General features: G+C 47.2%; 2 protein-coding genes across 9 annotated transcripts in view; both read right to left on the reverse strand.

The window, feature by feature from the left end:
* The window catches only part of LOC119442179 (uncharacterized), a 34,254-nt gene extending 16,378 nt beyond the window's left edge, over positions 1-17,876 (reverse strand). Inside the window, exons 1-3 of one of the 2 annotated variants that reach the window (XM_037706942.2) lie at positions 17,303-17,876; positions 13,749-13,816; positions 3,036-3,122 (exon numbers count right to left, since the gene is read on the reverse strand). In XM_037706942.2, coding sequence (XP_037562870.1) covers positions 3,036-3,122; positions 13,749-13,816; positions 17,303-17,480 — 333 coding nt within the window. In that variant the 5' untranslated portion in view covers positions 17,481-17,876. The remainder of the gene's footprint in view (positions 1-3,035; positions 3,123-13,748; positions 13,817-17,302) is intronic. The other variant, XM_049661938.1, reaches the window with a different exon arrangement.
* A 2,184-nt stretch (positions 17,877-20,060) lies between these two features.
* The window catches only part of LOC119442180 (uncharacterized), an 88,521-nt gene continuing 82,333 nt past the window's right edge, over positions 20,061-26,248 (reverse strand). For all 7 annotated transcript variants that reach the window (XM_049661942.1, XM_049661939.1, XM_037706945.2 and 4 more), the window contains one exon: positions 20,061-25,406. In XM_049661942.1, coding sequence (XP_049517899.1) covers positions 25,125-25,406 — 282 coding nt within the window. In that variant the 3' untranslated portion in view covers positions 20,061-25,124. The remainder of the gene's footprint in view (positions 25,407-26,248) is intronic.

The raw sequence follows: 26,248 nt of genomic DNA on the forward strand, positions 1-26,248 counted from the left end.
TGTCTCAGCGTATTGTTTTCGTCTCAGGAGCTATTTCTTTATATAGCAGCTATACTGACGTCATAGACACGTGTACCAAAGTTTTTATTATATATTTTTTTTCGCTCACGTGTGCCACTCGGAAGCAATAACGATCTCCTCAAATTAAACCTAAACGTGTCTGTATACGCGACGTAAATATAGCTCCAATACAGTCGTAAATGTTTAGTCTCGTTTTTAACGCCGGGATGTCGTAAAGAAAAGCAGACTAAATTGGCTTGCAGCCTCATCGTAAAAAGTTCCTCGTGGCGACCTCGTGCTGTAAAGAATCTGTCACCAGAGCGCTGCTATACTGCTTTGTATTTAGGGGTTTGGTGGCGCAGTGTACATTGAACTGTTCGGGAACGAATCTTACTTGCTTTATTATTGTTATTTATTTGTTTATTTTTGATATGTACGTTCACTTTTACTGGTATGTTAGAGAATAAATAGTTCTGAACCGTCTACTTTCTCTTTCTTTCTTTCTTTCTTTCTTTCTTTCTTTCTTTCTTTCTTTCTTTCTTTCTTTCTTTCTTTCTTTCTTTCTTTCTTTCTTTCTTTCTTCTTTCTTTCTTTCTTTCTTTCTTTCTTTCTTTCTTTTCGCGTATTTGCCTCAATTCGTATCAGCCACAGTAATCACCACGTGAACTTGCAAGGACTTCACGCTTAGCTTTGATAACGCTGTACTCTATTTGCCTCTTGTATACTGTTATACATACTTTCGATGCCTGCGAGAGAACCATTTAAGAGGGAAGGTCACTCTGGACACTTTCGGATACTAGCGAAATAGGCGCTACATCGGAGCTTCCCCTGCACAGCTCTGATGCAAAATCTGTGTCCGAGGTATGTGTACTATGACTTCCATCGCTCCATCGCTTCATAACACCATGTGCCTTCATGAAGGTGGTGATGGGCGCGACCATGCTTGTTCAACGCGCCGATAGCGACGCTATACCTTTTGGGTGCTCGAAATTACGTCGCGTAATTGAGCTTTTAACCGCTATCGACTTTCTGCGAGCGCCATTCCATTTGGGCCACACCTCTCTCAGTTGTGAAGGGCGCCCCCTCGGAAGATCCAGACAGCTGCGGAACAAGAAGAAACGACCCGAATCCGCGGACACGTTGTATTCTGTGAATAAAGAGACCTGCGCATTTGACACGCCATGCGTTGTGTTTCAATGCACCGTTCTCCTAAACTAAGAAAGTGCTTACATGGAAAGACATCACGGATGTGCTCTGCAGAATTTTTCTTTTTTTCACGACCTTCAGGCTCTGCACGTTTTACAGCGAATCTGTATACCTCTCGTTGGTCGGAAAATTTCGTGGCGTAAACTTAAAACGCCAGGTTAACAATTGAAGGCATATTTTTCTTTGCAATCAGGCATACAGCATATAGATAAGTTGTATGCCTATATATATATATATATATATATATATATATATATATATATATATATATATATACACTTAGTGACGCGTGACCACGCTTTCACATATAAAGGGGAGACCCGTCTATAGCAACTCATTCAGTTCATTATAATACCCCTGTCACACGGGCACTCGAAAGTCTTTTGAGCAAAAAGACTTCTCCCGAAAAAGAGTTTCGCCCGCAGACACACGACAGGGAGCGATCTCTCTTTCAGAAGCGGTCTTTTCTGGAAGAGGAGTTCGCCGATCTCCTTTACGGCCGTGGGCACCAGCAATTATGATATATTAAAGAAAATAAGCGAATGCATAATTTTCTGTCGCCTAGGCTCATCATAAAAATATTTTATATCTCGCAGAAGGTGTAGTAAACCCAGTAATGCTCATTTTCTTCTGTACTCTCGTAAGCAGGTCGAACTGTTAGACTACTACAATAAATCTTTATATTAACGTTTCTTATGTTAAATTTATTTGAAAGACGTGTAAACAATAAGTCTTCACTTTATATTTCAAGATACATAAGTTTGTTTTTTTTTGCCGATATTGTTTTGAACGCTAGCACCTCGCTTTCGGTAGCGTGTCCAGAAGGAAACACTAAAAGGAGATCGTCGGCGCCGTGTGTCTGCTGCGCAACACCTCTTCATTGAAAAGTCTTTCAACTTGGTAAAAGACCGCTTGCGTAAAAGAGTTTTTGCGTGCTCGTGTGACAGAGGTATAAGACTGCCATGGGTAGACCACGGAAATGAAGATACCAGAAGAACAGCGGCGTGAATGCAATGCTCGACCATGTGTGGTGTTTGATACAGCTTCGCTGGACATTCACGTTCGCAGGGCGGGATGGCAGGCCAACGTTTTTTTTTTTTTTTAATACTCGCATGGGTCTCTCATCGTTGATGGGGGGTCGATTATGGTGACTGAAATACTGCTTTGTCCCCGTATGTCGACAAAACGCGTTGTCTATAAGGACCTCAATGGGAGGGCTTCGTCAGTTTGCCTGTGTTTCTGTATATATAGTTATTATACAAGAAAGTTTTGCGAGTAACATTCGTGTAACGCATCCTTGCATCAAGTGCTAATAGCTCTCGGTATTCAATTGACTTTGCGGCTTCGCGGTTCTTAACGACCGCGCGCATGCACGATTTACGCACAAGCGACAACGACGATTTTCGCAGACAGACCACCACTATATGAATATACTGTTCAGCAAGGTGATGAACTGGGCTCGTCGGTGTTCCTTTGTTTTAAACTGCGCCGAGTGACACTAGTCACTGTAAGTATAACACAAACGGACACACCAGACAGGACGAGAGAGCTATAGCGCAACTGGTTAAGCCACAGTGTCCACAGAAAGACTGTTGTCGGACGCTCTGTCGCTATAGGAAGCACGAAGAAAATGTGTACCGTAACGCGTTTGCTGTTGCGTGGTGGCATGGCCTCCGACAACGCGTTGGTTACACAAGAAAGTGTCGGACATCTTGTCGCCCAGTGTGACGGGCCTTTACACTAAACTTTCTCATCACGGGTCCATTGCTGCGGTGCCCGAGGGTTGTGAATAGAGCTGTGCGTACGCGATGCGAGTGTCCCCTTCATACCTCTTTGTCCCCGCAGAAGAATCCGAACGCTTCCTCCCAGGTCTGCGTGTTCACGCTGCTGAAGCAGTAGTTGGCGTCGTTTTCCAGCTGCCGAGGAAGGCATTGGCAGAAAGGAAAGAGAAATTATATGCAGGTCCAATGAACACGGTGTAGTCTATGTGAAGAAAAGCTTTAGTGAAGCGCTGAAATAAATACTATATAACACTAACGGCGATGCGTGCGATCGCGGTTACATGATGTGTCCAGGTCTTACGTAGGAATTCATTTTTTTTTATTACGCAGAACAGAGGGTACTTAGGTGCACAACTTTAACGGTCGGCATACGAGGTTTATATAGGGTGCCCCAACTACGATGGACCGACATTTAAAGAGAGAGCAATTGCGTTACTCGAAGAAAACTCGAGAATCTAACTCGAGAAGTACTGTCCTAATTATTAAAGTGCCAATGACAAAATTGTAGAGCATCATGAAAAAACTCCCGATGCAGCTCTGTTACTCGATACGTGCGACATAAAAGTGCTTTACTCGCATCCGAGCCTGGGCCAGCCGACAGTAATCGGCTATTTCTTTGTAGCTGACCCGGCTGGGCCGGCTCACTTGCTCGGCGAGTGAAAGCCTTCGAGCTACACTGTGAGCCCCCTCGTTGTCGGGGAGAAAGGAGTTTCAAGACGAGATCTTTGGTAATCCACGCTGTTTTTGTAGAGCGTTCAAGAACCACGAACGTGGAAAAAAGCATACCGACAACTCAAATGTTCGTGTTTGTTCCTTTTCTTCACGAAAGTGTGACGCCTTACCTGTACAGAGATGGTATATATTGTAACAGCAGCGAAACGTTAGCGCACTTACATCACTGACTTGGGTAAAAACGACGCCCATTCAACAAGTTGTATATAACAGATAGGACACGTCATTAAATGCACGAAATAGTAGTAATATCACATCAAATGAAATAAACCAATTATAGCAATAAATATGCATTGATTTACCTGTAACAGTTGAACTGCCAAGCGGCAGAAGTCAATTCGAGCCAAAACAAAACATAAATAAATAAAAAGAAACCAACTACGTGTCACTAACGAACCGCTTCAATAAAGGAATTCAAGTTCATGTAGTGTTGTCTTTAAGGGCGGACTATTCTTAAATGACCAACAAGCAATAAAAAATTCATTATTTCTTTAAATGCGGAACGTAACCTCACGGCCCGGACGCCAGACGTTGAGTGTGAATATTTATTCATTTATTTGATACTTGTATTTACCTATCGAGGCAGCACACACTTGCAAACCTATCAATTTCATTCCATTGCTTGAGACTATTCAGTTGTATCGCAGTGAGAAACTTTCTGTCGTTCCCTGAGTGTGACAGTTCCGGCTTCTGTGTTCTGACACTCGTCGTCTATCACAGCCGGATGTGCCTGACCGAATGGACGATCAGATATTGAACAGGAACGGGGGCCTCTCCATCACTCGACAACTTGGCGATGAAATGGCGATGCCCACAAACGCTTTGTCGCTATCAACGCACGGCGCTTTCACACGTCTGACGCGTATATAAGGCTTGATCCAGACGTCCGTAGTTGCTCGCAAGTGTAATGGTAACATGGTAATGCTTCGCAGTAACCGCGTCCCGTCTAACATGTCTGCGCGTCTGTTTGACATGCCGTGCGTTCGGCAATGAAATGACGTGATACATGATTAACGGACGAAACTTTAGGCAGCGCTCTTTTCGGGGATTCTGATCCTCGTCGCTCGTTTATCGTGCCGTTTGCTAGCATGTCGCCATTTGGAGAGAATAAGGAGTATACGCGTGACGTCACGTCACGTCGCGTACGCCGCTTTGTTGTCCTATATTCACAGCTTCCACTCTGCTGCTCGAGATAAACGGATCGAGATAAAGCGCAGCATTTCACCGTGCTGGCTGTACAACAATGTGATGGCTTCGATGACGTCAGTGCATATATCCCCCCTCCCCTATAACGTGAGTGATGGCGGGGTCCGTCATATCTGTTCCGCGAGGTAATCATATGCGCTCGCTGGTTCAGTGTGATATACTCGCTGGTTGGTATAAACTTCCCAACCTGAGCTACGTGGCGCTACAAACGCTGCTGGGATAGGGTGCAGAAACGCTCGTTTACTTGCATTTAGGTGCACGTTAAAGAACCCGTGGTCAAAATTATTTCGAAGTCACTCACTATGCATAATAACCAGATTGTGGTTTTGGCTCATAAAACCACATAAATTATTCTTTTTAATAAGTGAAAAGCCAAAGCACTATAAATATAGTGCCTAAGTATTTTGCGGATAAAACACATTTGCCTTAGTTCAGTTATGCAACGGCCCATGATTAGCACAGCGATTTGAGAAAGGGAAACATAGTGACACATCTCACTAAAAGAAAGGGAATGTTTATTGCCGAAATATATCCGGGTGATCACTCTTAAGTGTTACGGAATTTTTAAAATTCGCCCGCTTCAGATAACATAATTCTAGTGATAATTCAGATAGGCAGACATCACTTGCATGAGAAATGAAAACACATAATCAAATAATTAAAAAATCACTAATAACTTCTTAATTACTTTACGGCACTTATTGCAATTTACTAATTGTAGCTGGTGAGCTTTCCAAGGTGTATCCACTTGGAACGAATTTCCAGAGTGACCCCAGGTTGGAGATGTGCGCCATCAAACTCGCCGCAAAAATGCACTGTTGTTCCACTTACTTTTTTGACAAAATGCTCTTTTATGCATTGAAGCACAAAAGTAACTGGAACGCCCATGTATTTCGTACCACACTTTGAAAAATATCTTGAAACTGGTGTCATCCTGCAGATTCATATCAAGTTTCATTTCAATCTCACCAGCTACAATTCGTAAATCGCAAAATGTGCCGTAAGGTAACTAATTATGAAGTAAATTAGCGAATGTTTGTTCATTTCTGAATACGTGTTTTGATTTCTCATGCTATTATTGTCCGCCTCTTCGGATAATCCAGCTCCAGGACAAGAAGTACGCTATCGGCATCAGGTGATTTTTAAAAATTTCCGGGAAACTTAGAAATGCCTCACCCCGCATGGCTGTCACTTGAGTAAAACCAGAGGAAGACAACCCCAAAACCGAAATGTAGTTCAAGGCTGCTCGCTAACACGTTCAGGCTGCTTGAAGCCACAGGACGCCATACACACAAACTCGAGAGTATTGACAAAGCAAAGCTCAAGTTTACATGCTTATTACAAACATCAAAACAGATCAGTTCAAGTTTACACCGGCAGCGGTTTTACTTCCACGTTCCATCTCCCTCGTTACGTCTGGCTGGTACAATCAGTGCAAGTATAAGGGCTGAGCCGCAAGACAAAACTCCCCAAGAACATTTTCCTGAAATTTGGATGCTCAGTGCATGAGATGTTTGTAAATGACGCAGTGAGATTAAGTAGGCTTCTAATCTCCTTGATTAAATGATTTAGACTGCAAACGCCTAATGCAACAGAAAATTTCCTGAAGACCGTTTCACACGAAGACAAATTTAAACATAATGGCTTAGATGAACAAGGTTCTTGTCGACTTTTTGCTGCGTTCTGGATCGTGGGGAAATATAAGACATGGGTGTCGTTTTTTCCGTAGCTTGAGCAGGTGCACAAAGGTACGTGGCATACGGGCACGACGGAATATTTATAGCGATAAAACTGTCAAGCACCTTTCGTCTTACATCGCAAGCCCGAAGAGACAACTTAGTGAACACGTGCGCAGGACCGTTGAAATAACAAACACCAGGCAACACGACCACACTGCACTGAAAGCACGCACATATACGGCCGCTTCAACAGCTCCGACACAATATGGCGGAGGAGTGGGGTGGGCCTGGTCAAAGGGTGTCACCACCATGTACGGCGGCAGGCGGCGCTGACATCGAGGTACCCTATGCCGGGGGTATTCCGTAAGAGTCCACCTAGTGGACTGTCCACTTCGGCTGTCTCGATTGGCTCCAGCGAGAAAGTAAGAAAGAAGCAGAAACGAAAAATAAATGGCACGCGTGAATAAGATGCAATCGTGACAGCCGAAGTGGACAGTCCACTAGGTGGACTCTTACAGAATAAACCCCCTGTGATGATGTGGATAGTGGCGTGCGGTGCCAAGCCAAAGTGCGTGACAAGTCAGCTTGAAGTGATGGTGATTGTATGGCAGCACCAAGAAGAGGATTGCTGATGATGACAATGGAAAAAGACCACCACGTGCCACGAACGAAGAAGCGACGAGAGCACGAGAGCGTGAGAGCGAGCGGCAGCCTCGAACGCAAGCTCGAAAAACGGCGGCTCCAGGCTCTGGTACCGGCGACCGGGTGTCCAGCTACCGTGCGGACCTGGTCGAGGATCCAGCTTCGTGGCTGGGCCTTTCCTGCGCGTCAGCGGCCTGCTGTGATAGCGGCCTGGTGCAGTGCTTCCTGCTTGGACCGGGACGCCTGAGCTACCAGCTACCAGCCTGCTGAGCGAGCCCGAGGACTGGCGACCGGGCGTCCTGCTACCGTGCGGACCTGGTCGTGGATCCCGCCCGTGGCTCTGCTCTCTTGTGTACCAGCGGCCTGCTGTGACAGCGGCCTGGTGCAGTGCTTCCTGCTGGCCACCGGGGCGCCTGAGCTACCTGTCCGCCGACCGAGCCCGACGTTATAGCGGCCGAGGCGTGACAGGCCAGGCGTTACTGGCCAGCTACAGCAGTGGCCTTTTATTCTACCGGCCTCCTGTTTTCCTCTTGCTTCCGCGTCGCGACAAGGTGCGGCGCGACAGCAGCGACGTAGCCACAACGACGCTCCACCGTCACAACCACCGTCACGGGCACCGCAACGACGAGGCACACGGGCGAGTGGTGGCGCATGAGTGCTAGGCACATGTTTATTTAGGACAAACGATTCGCGAACTATAGCCCACGTACATGTGCATGTAAATAGTCTGTATCGTTTAGCGTGTCTGTATAAAGTCTGTGTTTCGTGTAGCAAGCTCCCGTCTGCCGTGTCATTATTAAACGGATCCTGGGCCCAACTGGAAACCGGCAAGTCTGTCGTTTCCATCACAATCTGGCGAGCTTGCCAGGATCCGCCAGTAACATCCCAAACGCGGAGACCGGCATTCGGGTGTATACACGCAGCACTAGACATCCGATATGGATTTAGACAAGTTAGCCGCCACTGCAGCACAGTTAGGCTTGTCTTGCGCAGAACTTTGCGAATGGATTGAAAAAGAACAGGCTAGGCAGAGGGACGAACGAGTAGCTGAGCTAGAGGCAGCCAAAGCAGCAGCAGAAAGTCAGCGGTTAGCCGACGAAAGGCAGCGACAAATCTTGCAGCTGAAGCTCAAACTTCAAGAAGGAGCGCAGAGCGAGATATCCGCCCCAGCCGCGCCCGTATCGTCACCAAAGCTACCCTGCTTCAACCCCCAGAAGTTACTGCCACTGTTCGACGAACGACGTGATGACCTCCACGCGAATCTCCAAAGGTTCGAACGCGTAGCCACTGGAGAGTACGAGGCAGGTTGTAAGCTTGCAAATAAGGACAGAAAGGCAATGCATATAAAAGAATTAATCGAGATAGGCGAGAGCATGGGACTAGAGAAAGCGGAGTTGAGAGACTGGGTGGAACATCAGCGGTCATTGGAGTGTGAGAGGCGTGCTGCTGAAAGAGAAATGGAAAAAGCTCGCCATGCAGTGCAGCTTCAAGCTGAGCGAGTGCGTCATGAAGAAGAGCTATGCGTCCTCAAATTGCAGATCTCAGCTCGTGAAGCGTTCACTAGCGCTAAGACTTTCGGCAGCATGACTCCATCCGATGGTGAAGCTCAGAATGGAGTTATTGCCTTGTCTTCCCCGCCTCCCGCAACCAAGTCTTTGGGTTTGCAAACAGGCGATGAGGCGGCTGAAGGTTGCTTGTCGCGTGAGCAAACGTATGTTTTGCATGGTCACAGAGCTGGCAACGTCGAAAAAGCTAATGCAAAAACTGCCCACAAAGATAAATCACAAGAGTGGAATTGTGACTCAGCACGAAAGCAGTCTTCTGATTTTGGTTCTTTGTTGGATTCATGCACTTCAGTCGAGGAGGCTGCTCCGCAAACGAAAGTTCATGTGAGCCCCATCCTCCATGGCACTAAACAAGACGCAGCTTTGTACTCTGGCATAACCAGCGATAGTGATTGCCAGCAAACTCACCCAGCCAATGTCTCTCAATCTAGGAGAGTGGACTCATCCATGAGTTCTAAGCAAATGCCTAGTAACCAGGCAGTGACTCCACTGGTACATGACGTAAGCGTGATCAACCTATTTCACCAGCGTATACTAGCTGCAGCTTGCCAGGTGAACCCAAGATCTAACAAGAAACCACCTGTAAGACATACGGAAGCGCGTACTCACTCACCTTCAAATGTGAACAGAGACGACCAGACGAATGTTCCGAACCTTCCACTGAATCATGAGAAAGTTAACTCAGGGAATTCAACAGCTCATTTGCATTCTAAGATCCCAACAAGATTAGGGATACCAGACAATCTTTTTGTGCAAGGTTATACCACACACACAGGAGCGGCTGACCTCACACGACGCAGCACATCTGGCGTTCCTTGGCGTGCGCGGTCAACACATGAAAGACTGATAAGTAGGATTGAGACATCCGCGGTTCGGTTGATCTGGGAGCGGGTAACATAATTCAGTGTACCTGCACCGGCATGCTCTAATCCGGACTCTGACAATGATATGGTTTTTCTTGTTTCTTGGACACTATTACTTTGTGCCATCGTGATTGTCGCGCACAGTACTGCAGTTTTTTTTTATTAGAACTTTGAATTGTGTTATAACTTTCAATTTTCTTGTGAGAACTTTGGCTTGTGTTCCGAAGTCTCCACGTGTTTTGTCTTCAGTGTGTAAACATGAATTGTTTGAAAACCACGAACTTTTCTTGAACTATTCGCACGTGCCTGCACTCATGCACCCCTCCTCCTGTGTTGTTTAGAATAGTTACGGGCAACTATCTTAAGTGGGGGGCCCTTGTGATGATGTGGATAGTGGCGTGCGGTGCCAAGCCAAAGTGCGTGACAAGTCAGCTTGAAGTGATGGTGATTGTATGGCAGCACCAAGAAGAGGATTGCTGATGATGACAATGGAAAAAGACCACCACGTGCCACGAACGAAGAAGCGACGAGAGCACGAGAGCGTGAGAGCGAGCGGCAGCCTCGAACGCAAGCTCGCAAAACGGTGGCTCTAGGCTCGGGTACCGGCGACCGGGTGTCCAGCTACCGTGCGGACCTGGTCGGAGATCCAGCTCGTGGCTGGGCTTTCCTGCGCGTCAGCGGCCTGCTGTGATAGCGGCCTGGTGCAGTGCTTCCTGCTTGGACCGGGACGCCTGAGCTACCAGCTACCAGCCTGCTGAGCGAGCCCGAGGACTGGCGACCGGGCGTCCTGCTACCGTGCGGACCTGGTCGTGGATCCCGCCCGTGGCTCTGCTCTCCTTGTGTACCAGCGCCTGCTGTGACAGCGGCCTGGTGCAGTGCTTCCTGCTGGCCACCCGGGGCGCCTGAGCTACCTGTCCGCCGACCGAGCCCGACGTTATAGCGGCCGAGGCGTGACAGGGCCAGGCGTTACTGGCCAGCTACAGCAGTGGCCTTTTATTCTACCGGCCTCCTGTTTTCCTCTTGCTTCCGCGTCGCGACAAGGTGCGGCGCGACAGCAGCGACGTAGCCCAACGACCGCCCACCGTCACAACCACCGTCACGGGCACGCAACGACGATCACACGGGCGAGTGGTGGCGCATGAGTGCTAGGCACATGTTTATTTAGGACAAACGATTCGCGAACTGTAGCCCACGTACATGTGCATGTAAATAGTCTGTATCGTTTAGCGTGTCTGTATAAAGTCTGTGTTTCGTGTAGCAAGCTCCCGTCTGCCGTGTCATTATTAAACGGATCCTGGGCCCAACTGGAAACCGGCAAGTCTGTCGTTTCCATCACACCCCCCTACCGCCAGCGCGGCTGCGTAGGTGCGTTGTGTACGAGAGTACGCGGTCTGCCAGATTGTGTTTCCCGGGCATTTGACCGCACAAGCCTGCAGTTTAGTACCGCAACAGCCTCGAAAACACGAAAGGCCGACACCCGCCCGTGAAGAATTCGACATATTTCCGGGCAGGTATATAGTGCAAAAAAGAGAGGACACAGGCGTGCGCCACTGCTGTTGTTGGCAAATTAAAGCAAGTCGCGCTTGTTCGCTTTCGCATGCCAACTTATTCAACGTTCTCGAATGCGAAAGTCAGTCGAGGGGGCGCTCGTATGGAACTGGAGTCCATTATTAAAGGGGATACCGGGACTCGTATAGCCTCTGCTGAGCTCCGGCAGGAGCGCCAGCTTCGCGCAGGTGCAGCGAGTGGCGTGATGTGGTGCGATATCACTGCATATTAAAAACGAAAACGAAGAAAGAGGCAAAGGATTCGCCAAAGACTAAGAAAAGCGCGAATAAGTTCGCGTGGAAAGCCGCCTCACAAGTACCAAGAGAGATGATTTTACCTCTCGCAACACAACTCGTGGAGTCAAGATGTCATACAGTACGCGGTCCCCATTCCTTTTAGAAATGGGCTACCTATACTCTGTTTCAGCAGTTTCATGCAGCAGAGCCAAGGCTACGTGACCATCGAGCGCAGATTCCTGCGAAGCGAGATGTAGTGCCAGTGTTCGGAACCCGTTGCTTGTTTAAATGACCTTAACAAGTGGTCTAGTCGGAACATGTTTACCTCAAGGCTTCTCTGCATGTTAGAGCTGCGATATTTTTAGGCGATTTTTCTTCGTTTTAGAGCGAAAGCTCTAAAGGTCATCGCAAGGTCATTCATCGCGTCGCAATGAGCTTTAGCCACCGGAGGGCGAGCCGCCGAGCGCGAGCTGCCGGCCGGCAAGTGTGGCAGCTATGCGCACTGCGATTCTGCACGCCCAGAGAGAACACTGCGTCCGTAACTTATAAAATATTATTAAAGGCTAATAATTTCACTTCGACGCAATGAGTCGGCAAATACGACTAACGTAGCGTTGCACCACGTCGAGAGAGATTGGTAAGGGGAACAGTCTTCGGAGATGCTCCCGCCGCTTCCGCGCTGCAGCGCTCGCCGCTAGCAGACGACAGGAGCGGAAGGAAACATTTAAGATGTGTTCGTGGTCCTTATTGGTCGATGAGGCCTCTACCTTCCACAGTCCTGCACGGAACTACTGAAACAGAGTATAATCATACGCCTGTGCTAAAGCGTTCACAGCTTGCTACATTCTACTACAGAAATGTTGCCGATCAAGCGCACGCACTCAAACAAACTCAAAAAAGCACAATGTGAGTCGCACGCGAAAACCAGTCGACGTTCAAGGCGTCACTCAAAGCACGTCAAAGTAGAACTGCAGCGATATTCGTGTCGTTACGAACGAACGGTCATGACTGAGCTACAAGGCGAAGCAACAACGCTGCAGCGAATAATAAAATATTATTAAGTAAGCATTAAGTAAAACGGAAAACTTTCGCATTCTGACTTAAACAGGGGTATTACTTGATTCTGAGGACGGCGGTTATTCCACCTTATCCATGCCTGCCTGCGTTCTTTTCCATATACCATTTACACGGGAAACTGTAGAACTTGGCAGGTGGCTGCAGGCCCCGGTTGTTTTTATCGGTGTTGTGGCACTTCGCCACTCAACAGTACCGGGCACCTTGGCTACACCCGACAGCCAAACCACCGCGAAACAACGGCGACGCGAGGAGCAGTATTGAAAAGATCGCGGACATCGCGAGCGCCTCACGGTACCGTTGACCTGATACACGGTGACGCCGCTTTCCACCAGGGGAAGAAGTGGCGCTGGCGCATGTCGGCATACTTGAGGTTGGACAACTTTCTGTGGCAATGAAGGGACAGCTACAGAGGCAAAGCGCTCAGAAGTGAGAGCGCTTTGATATACAAGTGAGAGTATAAGACCTCTATCTCACTGATGCAAACTAAGTTTCCCATCGCACTGACACTAGCTACTTGGTCTGTCGCATTCAACGTTAGTTTATGCGTGTGTTGGCTCTTGGGCTGCGCATGCGCGCCTGGTTTTCCTGGGAGACGTGCTTTTTCAAAAAAGCGCAGTTGTTAGTCCAGTCGTTGTGTGTGCCACGTCTCTTCTCTGTCCTTCGTCTTTTGACTGGCTTAAATTCTCAAGAATATGTACCAACTGACCCAGATCGCAACTCTACTGCAAGTGAGAGCGCTTCTGAAAAAAAGTCCCACATTTTCATCCGCGCTCGTTTAAACTGGGGAAGAGAAAAGCTAAACACCCTGTTTGCAACAGCTAAATAAGACAAAGCACACCACTGAGTGTTGAAGCTGACTTATCTTGCGGTTTTTCTCTTCCACGTATAGGCAAATGCGAAACCGTCGCACGTGAAAGCTGCGTCTGTTGCGCGGAGGTCTGTTCCGAGAATCCGAAAGCGCTGTCAAACGCTGCCGGACTTCTTCGCGCGGTGACACATGGGCTGGAGCTCCGCCCCCGTAGCTTTCCCTTCATTGGCACAGAAAGTTATCCGCGGGTGTAGTAACTTGTGCCTTGACCAGTGCATGGTATTCATGCAGCCCAAGGCGGCGGCCTTCAAGAGCTCCAAACAAAATCGTCTGCGAGCACGTATGCAGAAGTTACTGAAGTTTTACTGTATACGCATGCGCAGTGCGTACTCTACCGATACGTACCCCGTACTCCATGAGGTATTCAACGCAAGCCAAATACCAGATCCGCCTTGTCAAGTTCTGGGTAGCCGCTGCGAATGTCAAATGGGGTGGGAAAAGGAAACATTTTGCGGTCAGAGATTCGCGGCTTAACGTGTTTCTTTCAACCGCGTTCGTCCGCGCAACCACGTTGAACAGATAAGTCGTTAGTCTGATGTTAAACGCTAAAGTGCAACTGCAATGCTAAAATGCAAAGTTATGTACATTCCTTTCGCATCTGCCTATATATACATTACTGCTCTATTCGCGTTTTCGTTTCTTAATGACATTTCGCATAGCTGACTTCAAAGGATTATCTAACTATGCGCAACACACAAATATTTCCAGTGCCTCAATGCGGCTGCGAATGAATTCGGTGATATCCTTCTGTGACGCACCACCTAACGAAATGTTTGGTAGCAGTTACGCTAAATATCCTGTGTGAGTGTGCTTTCGTAAGCAATAAGTTCATGCGTATAACTAAGCGCTGTCAGAGATTCCTTGTTTTCAGCTGGCGTTCGCCTTAGCGCTGTAGATTAAAGGTAACCCGTAAACCATAATAGTCCGAACGTCCGCCTTTAAGATAAGACAATATAAAGGTTACATGCGCTGATTTGGGAAGTTACCGGCAAAACACACACACACACACACACACACACACACACACACACACACACACACACACACACACACACACACACACACACACACACACACACACACACACACACACACACACACACACACACACACACACACACACACACACACACACACACACACACACACACACACACACGCACACGCACGCACGCACGCACGCACGCGGGACGAAGAGAGGGACAACCGAAGCGGTGCACCACTTCGTGTTGTCCCTTTGTTCGTCCCGTGTGTTTTTTGCGGTGACTTCCCAAATCGTGAATCACCAACTGGCCTACCGACACTCTTCTAAGCTACACGCGCACCATCTTATACAATCACTCTACAGGGTGACCATTTTTAAATTTTATGGAATTAAAGAAAATCGCCGGTGGTAGCTAGATATCACTATTATTGTCCTTGAGATGGATTATTCGAAGAGATGGACATTACTAGCACGAGAAACCAATACACACAATTAACTAATTAACAAAGATTCAGGTCTTAATTACTTTACGGCCTATATTTCTCTTCACGAATTGTAGCCGGTGAGCTTGGAAGATGCAACCACTTAAAATTAATTTCCAGGATGAAACCAGTTTCGAGATATTACCCAAAGTTTGAAACGAAATACACGGGCGTTCCAATTACTTTTATGCTTCAATGCATAAAAGAGCGTTTTGTTAGAAAAGTAAGTGGAACAACAGTGCATCTTTAGGGCAAGTTTGATGGCGCATATCTCCAAACTGGCGTCATTCTGGAAATTCATTCCAAGTGGATACACCTTGCAAACTCACCGGCCAGATTTCGTAAGTTGCAATTTGAGCCGTAAAGTAATTAATTCAAAAGATAATTACTGCATTTTTGATAAACAGCTGAATATGCGTTGACATTTCTCGTACATGTCCGCCTCTCTGAATAATCAAGCTCAAGGACTACATTTGTATTATCTGCAACAGGCTATATTTAAAAATTCCATAAAGCTTGAAAAAATGATCACCCTGTATATGTTGACCTCCAAAGTATAATTCGCACCTCCGTTGTGTGCCATCAAACAATACATAACGAAATAAAACCATGTATACATATAATGATCGCCGCACATATGTATCTCTAATGTACACAAACTTCTTAATATGATAGCGTGTGACACTCAACGGTTTCTTACGAAAATTCTTATATTTGGCCTATTCTCTTTGTCGGGCCACTGAGCATGTGCCCATTCCTGCATTCAATCCCCCAAAAGTGTGTTAAGTGTACTCGCACATACTGCGATATAAGAGAATTGTGCCGGTGAATATAAAGCATTGCACGAGATTACACGCTCCATAAAATGAACATAAAGACAATTAACGCATCTCGTTTAGTTGTGCATATAATTTAACTAACCGTTTCACGATAGGCTCGCTTCACATACACCTCAACATGTGCTTATTAATGTTTGAGCGCACAGAGACACGAACGGAACAGGCGCTAACTTCCAACTAACGTTTAACGCCAGATGTTCCGAATATATACAGAAAAACAGAAGAAATCATAACGAATCACTTGATCGCACTAACACGTGTGCGTTACTAAGCGCTCGCTACCAGCTGCCCTCGAGAAAATGTATTTCTTTGGCACATAGCAAAAGAGACGGTGAGCTGACGCAGTCGTAACTATGACTTTTCATTAGTGCAGCTTCCACAATATCGCGCGCGTAACGATCTTTGTCGCTGGACAAGACTTGTCAAGATACGGAGCACACCCACAGTCACGGCAGTGTGACACGAAGTGTCCCTGTCCTCCCTCTGCAACGTTCCTGCAGCGCTCCTCTAACCGGTCGTTTAGGCATCGTTCCGTCAGCCCTATGTTACGTCCTGCCACACGAGATACCGGTATTCGATACACAACACCTTCGGCACATGCAACGAATCTTTCCTTGTGCTTTACTACGCACCCCCTTTGGTTTTCTACCGGCGATGTCATCGTGCACAACTTAGTCAACTTGTGCGGCGTTGACATGACGACTTTCACGCCTGCATTTTCCCCACTATTATTTATTGAGACGATGTGACGTCGTGTGCAGACATGGAATGACGGCGGCCACCTTCTTTCGATCAGCCTCTTCATTTCCATGCACCCGATCAGTCAAGCGTATACTTGCTTCGTCTTGCGCAGAAGAGCCTCTGCCACTGCAACGGTCAAGTGTTTAGGATAGCCTGCTGAAGCTATAGGCGCTGCATATGTCCTTTACACGATGCACGCACGACTTCTTAAGTGCACTGTTATGCAGGCACGTCTGAGTCATCCCCCCCTTTTGCCAGCTTTGTGTGAGCCGACAGACACGGCAAAGTGGGTTTCCTGTTTTGTGGCTCGTTCATGCAGCATACATGGCCTGGGAAAAAAAAAAAAAAAAAAAAACTAGCTTTAAGTCACGAAACCCGAGCATACGGTTTTCAGGCACCTCGTGCGTTATTTGCAGAGGCTGGAGGCACATTTCAAATGTGCGGACAACGTTCACCACGTCGTTGTCGAAATGCTTTTCGTCGCTTCTAAACAACACAAGGAAATCGTCCACAAACCTGAAACATTGTATGGCCTTGGAACAGGATAGCTCTTCATTTATCTTTCTGTCAAGAGAGGTCAAATATAGAATTGCCGATCACTGGCGCTATGCATGAACACGTGCGCACTCCTGTTTCCTGCAGGAACACCTCACCATCCCATTGCACATTGCACGGTTCGCGCCGGTTCCGTTCGTGTCTCTGTGAGCTTTTTTTTTTTTTTCTACTCTAGAGCATAAATAAGTATGGAGTACCAACTAGCCCGAACCAACGCTTTGCTCAACATGTGCGTTAGATCTGCATAATTTTTTCTTTAGATAGTCTGATCGGTACTCACACGCGTCGACAACTTACCGCATATCACGGGCATCACTTGATTCATGAAGTCCGGCTCCTCCGCCGACACCACCAGGAGAATCAGTCCTGCAGCTACCAGCGAAGCAGCCATCGCCCGACTGGCCATAATTGTCCCATGGCGTCTTGCAGGGCTCCCGAACACTCGAGGCGAGAGAAAGAGCGTTTGGCCGGGCATATATATATGCTTCACTGTTTTTTTTTTTTTGCGTTCCAGTTATGCCCGTGGCCTTGTCAGCCCAAAATTAATAAGCCTCGATCCATTACTTCAGGTACCTGCACAGGGCAGACGACTGCGCTCCTGGTATCGTCCAAGCCACGTACCCGATCGGTAGGTTTGAGTCACATGGCATAACTATAATGCTCAGCGGAGGCTTTTGACCTTGTTGCGACCGGGGAAGCTGACGTCTTTACGGTGCTCCGAGCGGTGCTACTGTTGATCAAACTCCGGGCCTGACTGCTACCATTTGCTTATAGGTGTTTTGCGCTCGTAGTGGCCGGAATTCCTCGCCAAGGTCAAGGTGGGGCAGCTTCGCTGTTTCTGTTCCAGAAGGGCGAATCGAACGAACCTTGCTACGTGTGTCCCGACCGACACAGCCTATGCCGTAATAGCCAGTATACACACGGCTTCAGGGTACGGGCGCTCCAGAGCCCCTGCTGCGCGGGAGCTGGGCGAAGGCGCAGTTTGCACAGCTGACCGGTTCCCGGCAGAACATGAATGAAGAAACGGTTGGCTCCCGACAGCCCGGCCAGCGTTTTTCGCGATGTTGACCGTTGGGACCACTGCTACATCGATCACGTGCACCACCATTCCGTTGTGCACGCAGTGAAAGGCTTATTTGAACACGCGGACATAGACGGCGCGTCTGTATCCGCCCCGTCGTCCTTTACCCGTTGAATTGGCGCTTTATGGACAGGGCTCTCCAATTCTAATTAGGGGATGGGCAGTTAACGACGACTTATTACGACGACTTATTCGACGACTTATTCGACGATTAACGACGAAAAAGCACAATGTAAAATCTCCACGTGTTACAAAACACTTAGATCGAAGGGCTCCATGTCCGAGCCTGGATCACTCTCGCTCTATACTTTTAGAGGTGTGAACGCAGATACAACTGATTTTGTATTTCTTGCTTTATTTATGTCGCAATGTCACTTTTATGACGCTAGTAGAGCCACGTAGTTTGAGTGAATATCTGCCAAGAACGTCGAGATTAAATCGCTTGACTCTGTGTTAGCAGACCTTTCTTGAACACGACCAGAAAATAGAAATACAAGCTATATCACCTCAAACCATCGGACATTGTTTCTTCGGGAACGAACATCGTCGGGGTATTGAATACGCGGCTTTCAACGCACGTCAATCATCGACACGATGTAGTAGGTTTGATTCGTAGAGAGGGAGAAAGAAAATAATAAAGGGGGTTTTGAGGTAAACGAAGGAGACAAGCGCCAAGTGGACCTTATGCAAAAGTTCCACGCAGAAGAGATGGCAGGAACTGACCTCGGCTTGTGACAAAGTTGCTGTTTTAACCGTATTATGACCAAGTACAGTTCTATGTGAGGGAAAATTATAACAGCTTGTCCACCTTTGTTTCGGTCCATGGAGACTATGCAAAAGAACAACACCAATGAAATGTTACACGAGTTAAAGCTACAGCAAGATATATATATATATATATATATATATATATATATATATATATATATATATATATATATATATATATTCATTCTGCCTGAAATGAATTGCATGGGCGTTTCCGTTAACTTTGTGCTTCAATGCATAGAACGGCGTTTTCCTCAAAAAGTTAACTGGAACGCCCATGCATTTTGTCGGACACTTCGAAAATTAACATCTCGGAACTGGTTCAGTCCGGAGAATTCGTTCCAATTAGATACGCCTTGCGAACTCAGCGGCTATAATTCGTAGACTGAAAGATGTGCCGCAAAATAACTAATTAAAAAGATAATTAGCGTAATTATGTTAATTATTCAATTAGGCATTTCTAATTCTCGTGGAAGTAATGGCCGCCTCATCGAGTAGTTTAGATCAAGGATTGTAATTGTGCTATCTGCCACAGGCAATTAAAAAAATGGTGCAGATAAAATGAAGCACCATGTATAGTCGCAGCTAGACTGATCTACGCCATAAATGACTGGATAGTGTTAACGCACTAAATATTCACCTAATGGCTACAAAATTTTTTTGTTGTTATACATTGGCTCTATAACGTGGTGCCGATGCTGCGCGGATAGGTCCGTGTAATTAAGGGGTCCGAAAAATCAGGCTCTGAAAAATCGGTCAGCGAGTTTATTTGTATACCTTCGAAATAAGCATTGCCCTAAACAAGGCGCAAATGAAAAAAAAAAATTGTTGGTGTGTGTATACAGCAAGCGTAAACAAGCTCTAAAGGTCGGGCATGTTATGATAAAATTGTGAAACTTGGCCAATATACTTATAGGTAGCGTCTCTATGTATAGATCATGGTCGTAAGGGGTTGGATGGCAGCATCAGTACATCAAAGTTATAATAGCTAACGGATGATCATGGGAGGGAGTTCGTGTAGATGTCGATGGATAATCATCGAATGACCGGACGTCATAACGCCATGTATATATGGTCGCTCGGAGTAGGATATGCCATCAAACTGCGAGTTGTTGGTGACGGCACCCTTGTGTTGTCGGAGCTTTCGGTCGCAAAATTTGCTGCACACAGCGCGTAGTCGCTAATCAAATGATTGCGTAGGCAGGCTTCTCATTTGGAACATCTTTATTGTCTCATTGAACCAGAAGTTGAAGACAAATGTATACCGTAAACACGCTGGCACGTAAACACGATTCTCACATCGCTTAATGCGAAACGCTACAGGAAAATGATGATCATTGACCTTTTCGCTGCGTGATGGTGATGTATCACCTACGCTGCACCAAAATAAGTATCTATATACAGTGCGCAAAGCAACGCAATGCAGCGAGCTAAAGCCTCGCAGCGACGTCCCTGCCGCTGGACACTGTATTACGTATGTACACTTTCTTTTTCGCAGGCTGCAAAGCGTAAGGCACTCGATAAGTTTCAGAACGTCACACATACTGATGTTCACGATTCGGGCGTATTCACGCGTGAAGGTTCGGCAGTCGCTTCCACGCTTTACAGGCGGATGTCGCGGTGTACGTAGACGCGCGACTGAATTATAAATTGAGCTCAGGTCGACACGTGCTTTTCTCCAGCGAAACACACAGAAACGGAAAGTAACAACAGTTCTCGTCTACTGCACAGAACTAATCGGGATAAAACTGTTTCGCGAGCGATAAGGATCATTCAATAAACTATCCTATGTGACATATAGCGAGAACGATGGACGATGACAGTTCGATTCGTTCTCAAGCGCATGCACGTCGGGACGTACGCGTGAAGTAACCCACTTCATGTCTGGTTGCAATGTCTCTCGATGCACGCAATTGATGTGCGGCGAGATATTTGCTAGCGGTAGCGCGACTGCATTATCTGAAGGCTCCACGTAATACTGCATTACAGTCATACCACTGTGCCACATGCCACGGTGCTGGTGGAAATCTGACAAGCATTGACTTTACCTCTATTGGTGTACGCGGCATCCTTAGCATGTCCATAATTATAGGGTCCTACCCATCATCTTTAAAGATGGATCCGTAACGTGTATTGTACCACCTCCATTTTCTAGCTTGCAGACCGATGTTGATGGCATGCGTGTTCTAAATGAACTGCTCTTAGCGAACGAACGTGCCTGGTTGTTCAGGATAATCTTCGAGCGCAATTCTTCCGGGGCCAAACAGTTTTGTCCATAAAGACGTCGATGGCTCGTCGATCAAAAGGCAACGACATGTACATCGCTACCAGAGATCGCGAGTTGTGTTGAGAAGGGCGTTTCATTGCAGCGTCCGCGGTAGGTCAAACGTGATGCCGTCGCGCGCAAACTCGAGATATTTAATACTGCGCACACTGAACTTGATCAAAGACTTGCACAATTCCTTAAAGACGCCTCGAGTTACTTCCAAAAGAGCTAGTGGCATGACAAAAAATTAATGTAAGAATTCTTTCAGAATACCTGGGCGGGTATTCTGTAAATGTCCACCCAGTGGACATGTCCATTCGTCTGCTGCTGAAGCGCTGATTGACTGGGGACGTCTGTCTCTTTCTGACGCGCACCCCAGCCCAGCCAACCTCAAACCTTATTCAAGGACAGAAAGAGTAGAGCGACAGCAATCTGTAACAGTCCCTGTGACGATATAGAAGTCCAGCCGCGCCGCGTGCGTGCCTGATGACTTGGCGAGCTGACATCACCGAAGTCTCAGGACAGGTACGCAACAGCTTCGCCGACGTTTGGCACATCTTCAAAATAACGATGAAATCGCACTGCAAGATGAACCAGCCGAAATAAAAGCTAAGCATGGCTTACGCAGTGTTTTCTTGTAGCACCACGACGAATGCCCCAACCTGAGCGCGGAATGCAACCTCAATTTTATAAGCGACCGCTTGCAAGAGACGATGACTGGCTAAGCATATAAGGCGGCAAATATCGCATTAAAGGCCCAAGGCTCGAATAGAACCTTCTGATGTATATAAGGTGGTAATGCCTCGTACAATAAAAGTAATAGTGATCATAAAGTTTATATATATATATTTAGATATACACAAAGACAAGTTCACTAAAGGTACTTCGATATTACATACGTGTCCAAAAATATCCGACAATATTCTGTCCTTTCAGGTCGCCGGAAGTCTTAGCACTTAATGTTAAGCAATTATGAAAAGCACATCCAACGATACCATGTCTCGCTGTATATTTACAACGCACCTTGAAAACGATGCCGAGATGTGTTACCCGGGATTAACCGGATGTGATGATGATCGTACATAGGACAATATGACCCTGCACCAAATGCTGTTCTATAGCTGTGTACTACACTGCTGGTACTTGCTTTCAAGCACGGTCCAGAATTTTAGGCGGTGCGCATTCTATAGTTCAGCGCACAGTAGGAAGTAGAACAGCAGGCCACGAGATCAATAGCCGACACTTACCACTAAAAGGCCCGAGAGAGGTATACACAAATATATTTTGTATATCACTGCAGTCCTGAAATTGTAACAGTTTTAAAACTATCGACTGTACGTTGGCGTGCCTATACTTACTTCTTATTTTTTTTTTATCGTGTAGGAGAAAACCGATTCAGGAGCGAATATATATCGTTCTATACAATTATGACGTGATTACAGGATCCCAAACTTACGCCACTACAAGCGACTAAAAGATGCGATCTGCCTAGATGGGTATACCAAACAGGAGCGTACATGCCTCCAAAATGATGACGGTAGATAAGATAACAATCACAAGAACGTGTCATTTATATATCTATGAAAAGATTGAGTATTCTAAGGTATAGCAGGAACGTTATGCAGGACCACCGCCTTTTACTGTGTACACTTGGTGGCTTCATCTATGCACGTGTCACGAGATTCTCTAACCTGAGGTGTTGTTATGCTATTTAGCACCACCAGTCATCATTGGCATCATGATCATCACGTCCTAAGGGTTGGTAACGGGTGTGCGTATATTGAGGTGATAAGCAAACACGAAGAGGCTCGCGCTCCAGGCAAGAATCCAGAATATTTCCGATGAAAGAGGCAATCTGCGACCCTGCTTTCATATACATGTTTCCACATTCGTTCAAAGTGTTGCAAACGTGCGGTCACGAGCGAATAGAATGTGATAACATCAGACCATTGCTTATTGTTTACTGCGCACTGCAACATTACATGACTAGGGAGATAATGAACGAAACCGCGATACCAACATTAACTACGTTTTTTTTTAAACCTTGTGTGGGAGGCGCCGCAGGAAACGGCTCCGGATTGACCATGTGGGCTTGTTCAGATTCCATCAGAATTTGGGTTGCCGTAGCCTGGATTCGGACCCCAGACATCGTGTTCATTAACATAACGGCATAGCTGCAGGCTGCCACAGCGGGTATTGCAGTTACAGTGCTGGGCTCATGACATAACGAAGCGAAGGCCCCGATGCTAGGATTGCCACGTTTCATTTCTTGACTCTCGCGTTCCTATGCGCGTAGGGCTGAATGGGCTGCCACGGTCCACTTGTCTCCTACTAAAGCTAGAATATCACATGATCGCGTCAGATCCACAATCCACATACTGTTTCCAGCTGTCATTTTTGTCTTCAGATGCACTATCGTCAAATTCTTTTCATGTCGTGCGTCTCATGGGGCTTTCGACGAGACATCGCAACTCGAATGCTCACGTGTGCGCCAGCGGAATGCCTTTATATAGCAACACGAGTGGCCTCCCACATTGTTCTTGAGATTAGAGACTTGGCGGGAGCTAGAGGCTTTCCTCCTGTAGGCCCCATTGCTAATTTTTGTTCATGGCATCAACGGGTTCTGATCGTGAAAGTATAGGTTGACAATGTGAAAAGCGCTGCGCGAAAACAGGCCGAGAACAAAAGGCGGGCTTAGGAACGTCTGAACAACACGCAAACACCTAAGATACTCAAGAATGCGGTGATTCACAATCTCAAGCGCGAGTACGTAATTTACGCTGCGATTGAATGCGTGACCTCAGGAAAACAGCCATGATCAGGATGACTACTCCGCAAAATGAATGGCTGCAGAAGTGTTGTGCTAAAAGCCGCGCAACACAAGAACCATCTACACCTGAACCAGGTAGCCTACACAAGCATCGCAATAATGACGTGCAATCTGTGTCAGAAGTGAACGGGACACTGCGCGCATTACCGAAGCAGTGACGAAAGCCGTATAACGATCGAGGCTCCCAGTGCCCCTTGGTTCCATTAGTTATGAACAGCCGATTGCTTCCTGCAATCTCACGCAGCGCAGCATGCGTCACAGGAGACCCACCGCAAGGCTTTGCTAGAGCTCGCGTAAAACGTGCAGCATCGCGGTCACTTTTAACATGGGTTGTTCTTTCCAATTCCAGTGCGCAGAGTTGTGCTGCTACTGCTACCGTCGCCGGACTCGGGGACAGGCACACAAGTATACGTTACTGCCTGTGAGCCATTGAATTACAGAAAATAAAAGCTCTACATCTGCAGAACTGCCGCTTGTGCTGGGCCAAAACTCTACGAGGAGCGTACAGGCGTTTCGTGAGGACATTAAATACGCGACTGTTATTTCTCACCTTCTTTGCCAACAGGTGTCACTTTCTGACGAACCATGGTTGCCCGCCATGTCGCTCCGCTGCGCCATTGCGAAGCGCAAATTCCATGGGAACCTGTATCGTCTGTGCTCTCGGTTGTACGCCTCCTATATGAAGCTACATAGTAGATGAGAGAAAAATTACGTTTACCGTTACGACGCGGTTGAAGTTCTCGTAATTTGTACTAATCGTGTGTTTCGCGCGGCGCTGGCTTATCAACAGCTCAACGGGACGCAGAAGGCTGTGGAACTCAAACTGAAAGCAAACAGCGGACATGGGCAAATACTTCCCTGTCCAGTAAGAGGACTTATTCGTTCGGCCTTCAAAACAAACTAAACACAAACCAATACACAACGCCTTTTCTATGAACATACCAAAATATCTTTAAACGAGATTCTTTTCGAACGAGATATGGCTGCTTCGAGTTCAGCTGGGTACAGTCACACGCAAAAGAAAAGCGTGTCGAGTCCGTACTGAGGTCGCCGCTGACGCGTCACTGCCAGCTTTCCATACGTCACAAGAGCAAAGACAGAGGAGTCGGTTGCCACAGTGACGGCACCGGGTTATATCAAGTCCTTCGTTGCTGCACGTTCGTTCATTTTTCGTTCACTCCAGCGAGTCGTGGGTCTGGAACACGCTCCTGCCGCCGTCGCAAGTCTCGCTGGCTCTGGTGCGGCCTTTTCGGACAGGAGCTTGGCTCGGCGTTGCCGTCGTTGTCGCCGCAGTCGCGTTCTGTCCCAGCAGCTGGGAGAACAGCGTGGTGCCCATGCTGGACTTGTTGCGTCCTTCGTGCAACGCCACCCGATTCCGGCAGAAACGTAGTGTCTCGCACGCCAAGTCGCCCACCGTCCAGTGACGCTCCTCTACCTTGAAGCTCACCTGGGACAGCTGCAAGAGGCGCGAAGGAGATGGTGAGTGAGTGAGAGAGAGAGTGTGAGTGAGAGAGTGAGATTGTGAGAGACTGAGTGAGTGAGCGTGAGACTGAGTGAGAGAGTGTGAGAGAGAGATTGTGAGAGAGAAGTAGTGAGAGATATTGAGATAATGAGAGAGAGAGAGAGAGAGAGAGATCTAGTGTGAGTGATCAGACAGTGTGAATGAGATAGTGGGAGCGAGAGAGTGAGTGACAGTGAGTGAGGAGTGAGTGCCCACCCGCCATTAAGCATCGTTACCCACTGAACTAAACGAAACATGACAAAAAAGTATAATTTCCTTGCAGCACAAGCGTGATCACCTATAGACTATTCCACGTGGCGTGACCAGGCAGTTTTTGAGGTTGTCTGTTCCGAAAAGCTTTGCGAGTGCGTATACATGCCAAAGCGTTGATCCTTTATTTGGCATTTTATTGCAAGGTATAAGACTATACGTATGTCAACGACGATGAAAAGAATACAATGCGAGCGCTCACAAGTTTAAGGTAATCACAGTGAACAACAACGAGCGAAAACGTAATCGTCAAGCGCGAACCACATACGAAGCGCTTGTGGTGTCACATGGTCGCGCGGCGTCGCGTAGACCAGCGCTCCATCGGTGTAGCCAGAGACGCTTGCTTATATCCTTATACGGAATGTTACATGCCGCGAACGTCAACGCCCCAGAGCTATAATGGCAAATCACAATGGCAAACTCTGGGCAGATTATAACGTACACGTGAGCTGTTCATCTTCATTTGGTCAAGAACGCAGTCCTTTAGCACCTATACGCTTCCTACTATAGTATACTCACACATACAC

This window comes from Dermacentor silvarum, chromosome 2 (genome assembly GCF_013339745.2).
Source record: "Dermacentor silvarum isolate Dsil-2018 chromosome 2, BIME_Dsil_1.4, whole genome shotgun sequence".
Classification (NCBI taxonomy): Eukaryota; Metazoa; Arthropoda; class Arachnida; order Ixodida; family Ixodidae; genus Dermacentor; species Dermacentor silvarum.